Here is a 6,058-nt window from a genome sequence, read left to right as displayed (position 1 = left end):
AATGTTAGATTTGGATAGAATGGGAAGGGTTAAAGGAAACCCTAACTGATCTAGCAGCCAAGGGTGCCTGTAAAAACAACCATAAAGGGACCATGAATGGCAATTAACCACCAATTAAGTGGCAATTCCGTTTTTCATTATTGACCTAATTTTAAAGCACCGTTTAAAAGGTAAAATTTGAGTATTAGGAAAGGTTTTGGCAAGGCTGAAACTATACCAGAAACAGAGCACGAAAGGAAGAGTCTTGGTGAGTGTTGGGTGAAGTTTTGGGTCTGAGTTGGTAAAAGAGCAAGAAGGATATTGGCGAACAAGGAGGAAGTAGCGAATTTATCAAATTGAGCAAGGAATCCAGGTTAGGGCAATTCCTATTGATTGCTTTAATTTTTTTATTGAATTAATCGTGATGTATGAGAGATTGGAATTGTATTTTATATGTATGTCAGAGCTGAAATCGGGTTTCTGGAATTTTTCCAGAAACCACCTGGCGGTCACACGCGACCCGCTAGGCGACACAAGCGTCAGACCCATTTTTTGGGTACCTATGGTGTCGTCGTGATGTTACTATGCTTAAATGTGAATTTTGATGAGTATCGTTGACTGTGTATATCATGTTTCTACAGAATGCATGAATTTTGTATGAAATTGGGGTTAGGGTTTATGTTGGGAATTGGAAACAATTATGCATGATCAAATTGAGGTTCCATTGTAATTGAGGCTATTGATTGTTTTGCTGCATATCTGTGTGTCTGGCAGAATTAGTAGAGTAGCGACATGGAAGAAATTTCGATATAGGATATCATAGGAGGTGTGTATGAGTATGTGAAAATTGAGATATATATGTTACACTAAATAGAGTTTTATGTTGTTATGAACTGAAGCTAATGGCAAACTATGATTATGGGAACTATATGCGATTGGGGTAAATGAGTGATAAATACTAAATTGGTATTATGTGGAGTGAGTGGTAGACACTATTAGAGTGGTGTAAGGGTGTGTTTAAATTGTAAAACTGTGAGCTTATGGAAGTATGCTCTGTATTTGTGGCATGTGGTATATGTGTATGGTAAGCTAGTTACCGGACTATTCTTGGTGAACAGATGGTGCAATGTTTTCTATGTAAATACCTATTCAGGTCATTTGTAGGTGCAATGTTGGTATTGTGTTAAGGTGTAAAGTATTGATAATGATGAAGTAAGTGGAAACTTTAAATAGAGAGAACTTAATAACACTGCAAATTCCATGATTAAAAGGTGTGTGATAATCTAGTGATAGAACCGTGTTTGGTGTGCCATAATTGTTCTATAATTTGGTGGGTTGTATGGTTTGGGGTCCATTGGGACATGTTTGAAGTGCCAAAAACTAGTAGCATTGCGCTACTGTATGGCGCCTGGCAACGTGAGCGAGTCGCCAGGCGGTAGAATAAAAAACCAGTGACAATAGTCACTCTGCGCGCAGGGCGCCTGGCGGCAGGGATGGTTCCGCAAGGCGGAAATGTGAAACAGAAGGCCTGGGAGGAGGTTGGCGGCACGAGATGGGTGCGCCAGGCGGTGACAGTTCAGTGATGATTATGCAGGCGCTTGGCGCCTGGCAGTGTGTGATGCCCGCCAGGTGGTCTGGAGCCAAATTCCGCCTAGCGGCGTGAGATGCGTGCCAGGCGGTTTTGGTCCAGTGATCGTGCGCGAGGAAGGGTTCTACACAGCTTTAGGTGATGTTCATAATGCGAGGCTTTGGCTGGGGGCCCAGTTACGAGTGTATCTTGTATTGGGGTAACACGTGACCACTTTAGGTTGTAGCCTAATGGTTTAGGAAGTCTAGTGGAGTGTGCGAGTTGTGGCTCGTACGACGAGGTTCAGGTGATTGCCCTCTTCAATGCATTCTGATAGAGTTTTGGTAGTCTGGAACAACTACAAACTTATGTTTGTTTTGGGGAGCTCCACTTGGTGTCACGGTGAGATGTTGTGGCAAAGTTATTCCTACGTGTGGACTATCAGGTGGTGGCCTGTAGTCGGAGGGGCGAGTGGACACTTGTGCAACAAAGATCGATCGTTGATCTCACCTAAAAGGTATAGAAATGATAGACGTCTAAAGGCAAGTGTTGGGAATGAAGAAAAAGAGAAAAAGGGAGAAATGTACTAACCCGGGTTTAAATGCAAGATGTTGTATTTAATATTATATTTGTTGATTTTATTTAAATGAGCTTACCCTATCTGTGTGTATGTGTGGCGATGATCATGTAATTTGTTACATGGGAGCATATGTCGATGCAGGTGAGCAAACAGATGCATAGAGACGGAGTGGGGAACTCTTGGGAATTATTCGCACTAGTTTATTTTATCGGACTATGGTTTTATTGTAATGACTTTATAGACCATTTTCTTTGTAATACGGTATTGAACTGAAGGTTTTAATTTTTCCCGTGGTTTTGGGAAATTAATGAATAATAAATGAGGTTGTTTATCATTATTTATTTTTTTGTTTATTTTAATAAGTAATTTCCGGCTAGGACGTTACATTTGGTATCAAAGCCGTGATTTAAATGATTTCATGGGGTCTTTGGGTAGTCAGCCTATCGTGATGACATGTATATGTGTTGCTTTGTCTTGCTATGGAATTGAAATATAAATTGTTTGATTTACTAGTTAATATGTGGCGCATTCAGGCTATGACGAATAGGAGGAGAAGAAACAATGCAGGTGCCGACGAGATTGCACAAGCAATCCACAGGATGGTTGATGCCATGTAGCCTGTTGCGGCACAGCCAAGAGCTATGGTGCCACCCACTCGAGCGGTGACTATGGAAGATGTTCTGAAACATAAGTCATCCAAGTTCAGCGGCAAAGCTACCCCTAATGAGGCCGATGCTTGGCTCAGGGAGTGTGAGAAAATATTTCGGGTGCTGGCATGTACTGAGGCACAGTAGTTGACATTTTCTACTTTCCTGCTGGTGGGCGATGCAGAGTACTGGTGGACGGGAATGCAGCAGCAAATGCAGACCCGTCCAGAGGAGGTAAACTGGACGAACTTCAAGACCAGATTTCTGGAGAAGTATTTCCCAGACTCAGCGAAACATGCATTGGAGGCGGAGTTCCTTACACTACAGCAGGGTAGTAAACTAGTGCAGGCTTACATCGATCGGTTCGAGTACTTGGCGAGATTCTACTCGCAGGAGATCACCGAGGAGTGGCACTGCCGTAAATTTGAAGGAGGCCTGAGGCATGAGCTGCAGAGATTTCTTATGCCACTACGAATTAGAGAGTTTCCCGTCCTGGTGGAGCAGGCCAGGACAGTGGAAGAGTTAGAGACGAGGCCCAACAGGGTCGCGAAGATGCAGAAGGGTACCTCAGAGAGTAATTCATAGAAGACACCATATAGCAGACCACAGTCTTCCTCTCCAAGTCTACGATGCTATAACTGCGGTGGCCCACACCTTTGCAGGAACTGTACTAAAGCGGCGGGCAGTTCAGGTGCTAATACTGAACATGTGAAATGCTACAAGTGTGAGAAGATGGGACATTATGCAAGTCAATGTCCTACTAAGAAGACGGCCGGCGTAGCAACACCGCAGCAGAAACAGCAGAAGGTGTTAGCTGATCGACCCCGAGCTACGGAGAGAGTGTTTGCACTAACCAGTACCGAGGCCACTCAGTCAGGTAATCTCATCTTGGACCGATGTTTATTGTTTGATAACAGTGTTCTGGTTCTGTTTGACTCAGGTGCTACTCACTCGTTCATCTCCCAAGAATGTGTGAGTAGGCTTGGACTAGTAGGCCGTGATTTGGGGTGTGAACTGGCAGTCTCGACACCTGCATCAGGGCAAGTATCTACCAACTTGGCATGTTCTGGTTGTACTATAGCAGTGGCAGGTCACAGGTTCAAAGTGAACCTCATTTGCTTGCCATTGGAGGGAATGGACGTGATACTAGGGATGGACTGAATGTCGGACAATCACGTCATAATTGATTGTGGACGACGCAGCGTAGTATTCCCTGAGACTGATGGGTTATCATTGATCTCTATTCGTGAAGTGATACAAGAGGCGGCCGATGGAGCTTCATGCTATGTGATAATGGTGCAGTCGGAGAAAAGGAGTACAGTTGATCTTATCAGAATCATACCGGTAGTGGGTGAATATGTCGATGTGTTCCCAGATGAAGTGCCTGGGTTATCGCCGAGCAGGGATGTAGACTTCACTATAGATCTCGTCCCTGGAGCTAGGCCAGTGTCGATGGCTCCATATAGAATGGCACCGGCAGAGTTGGCCGAACTGAAGAGGCAGATTGAAGATCTGCTAGAAAAGAAGTTCATTCGATCGAGTGCGTCGCCGTGGGGAGCTCCAGTGCTACTAGTTAAGAAGAAGGATGGGAGCTCTCGACTCTGCGTGGACTATTGTCAACTAAATAAGTTGATGATCAAAAATAAATATCCATTGTCCAGAATAGATGACTTGTTGGACCAGTTGAGAGGAGCAGGAGTATTTTCAAAAATTGATATGCGATCCGGGTATCCTCAAATCCTAGTTAAACTAGAAGATGTTCAGAAGACTGCATTCAGGTCGCGTTATGGTCACTATGAATACGTAGTGATTTTAGTTGCATAAAATATTCTTGGATATTCTAACATTTGTTGATGCAGTTGAAGTTAAATTTGGTTCATTAAAGGTGTGAAATTGAATTATTCAGAGTTACAAAATCAAGCCAAAATCACACCATGTCTATTAATAAATGCGGGTAGTAGAAGCCTTAATGGCATTAAATTCTGATTAGTATCATATGGAAAAGTACTAGCTCAAGTGGTTGAGAGTACTTAAATGTGTGAGAACTCTCAACCATTTGAGCTAGTACTTTTCCATATGATACCAATCAGAATTTAATGCCATTAAAGCTTCTACTACCCGCATTTATTAATAGACATGGTGTGATTTTGGCTTGATTTTGTAACTCTGAACAATTCAATTTCACACCTTTAATGAACCAAATTTAACTTCAACTGCATCAACAAATGTTAGAATATCCAAGAATATTTTATGCAACTAAAATCACTTTTAAAGACATTTTTATCTCACAAGTTCAATTATCCCAATTATCATAATTGTCAATTAAGACATTCTTTTAAGGTCAAAAATTCAACTAAATACCTAGAATCAAACATTAAATAAGGGCATAAATATGAACTCATCACACACAATTATCCTTTTGCACTCCTGGACAAAATTGTGTAATTTCAAAACTTATTGTGGGTTATTTTATTTCACATAAACACTGGATCAAAGGAATTAACACAACTGAAGACAAATTAATCTTCTAGAAATCAAATTATCATGTATATACAAATGGAAAAGTTTTATTGTTCACACATGAGTTAATATTTGAAATTCACAAGACAATCAAATATGAAAGATATCACTCAAGTTAAAATGTATATTTTCTAACCAAAATTCACTCAAGTGTTTTAGCTTGTGTTTTCACTCAAAATACCCATGCAGGTAAAAACTTGTGATATTTAACAAGACTCTAATATTCACAACTTTCAGAAAACATGCATTCAAAGATCACGAGGACTTTTTGTAGGTTATAATGAGGCCAAGGCAAAGGTAGGAAAAATTTTAGGATTTTTGGGTTTATTGAAATAGTAATGTAGAAAGAATAATGGATCATAATTCCAAAAACAATTTTTTTTCTTTTATCCTTTATTGCTCCCTTTTAGAAAGCAATTAACACTCTTTCATCAACAATTTTTCCTTTTGCCATTTTTATAATTTTGTGGGTGGGATACCCACCCTCACACTTTATTTCTCAACCAATCTTAACATATTCCACTAGCTCTTTCTTTTGAAGGTAAGAAAAACATTATCTTTTTTTCATTTTAAGGATTTACAATGGGCTTAAACACAAGAAAAAGAGGTTTAAAGCTCCAAAGGGCTACCAATGGATTAATATCAAGGTGGGCTTATTTGGCCAAGTAGCTAAAAATAATAAATGCCTCAGTCATATCAAATCATATATATTCACCTAAGATGCAAAACAAAAGAATCAAGCTAAACATTTGAGTATAAACAAAA

The 6,058-nt window shown here is 40.5% G+C and overlaps 1 protein-coding gene across 1 annotated transcript; it reads left to right on the top strand.

Moving 5' to 3' along the window:
- The first annotated feature begins 2,974 nt into the window (after window positions 1–2,974).
- On the top strand, window positions 2,975–3,934 carry LOC146882419 (uncharacterized). Its single transcript, XM_085667398.1, has 3 exons — window positions 2,975–3,294; window positions 3,436–3,650; window positions 3,714–3,934. Exons 1-3 carry the CDS (start codon window positions 2,975–2,977, stop codon window positions 3,932–3,934), a joined length of 756 nt encoding a protein of 251 aa, XP_085523524.1.
- The last annotated feature ends 2,124 nt before the right edge of the window (window positions 3,935–6,058 follow it).

The sequence above is a fragment of the Vigna unguiculata genome, chromosome 10 (assembly GCF_037176805.1).
Source record: "Vigna unguiculata cultivar grain cowpea cultivar isolate G323 ecotype 2 chromosome 10, ASM3717680v1, whole genome shotgun sequence".
In the NCBI taxonomy this organism is placed as follows: Eukaryota; Viridiplantae; Streptophyta; class Magnoliopsida; order Fabales; family Fabaceae; genus Vigna; species Vigna unguiculata.
Note: the sequence above shows the minus strand (reverse complement) of the source record. Positions and strands in the feature narration are given on the sequence as shown.

Bases quoted from the DNA above. Each gene is read 5' to 3' on its own strand.
- LOC146882419 (XM_085667398.1), top strand. From the start codon at position 2,975: ATGCAGCAGCAAATGCAGACCCGTCCAGAGGAGGTAAACTGGACGAAC. The intron at 3,295-3,435 runs GTTAGAGACGAG...ACACCTTTGCAG, and splicing joins CAGGCCAGGACAGTGGAAGA to GAACTGTACTAAAGCGGCGG. The intron at 3,651-3,713 runs GTAATCTCATCT...TGTTTGACTCAG, and splicing joins TACCGAGGCCACTCAGTCAG to GTGCTACTCACTCGTTCATC.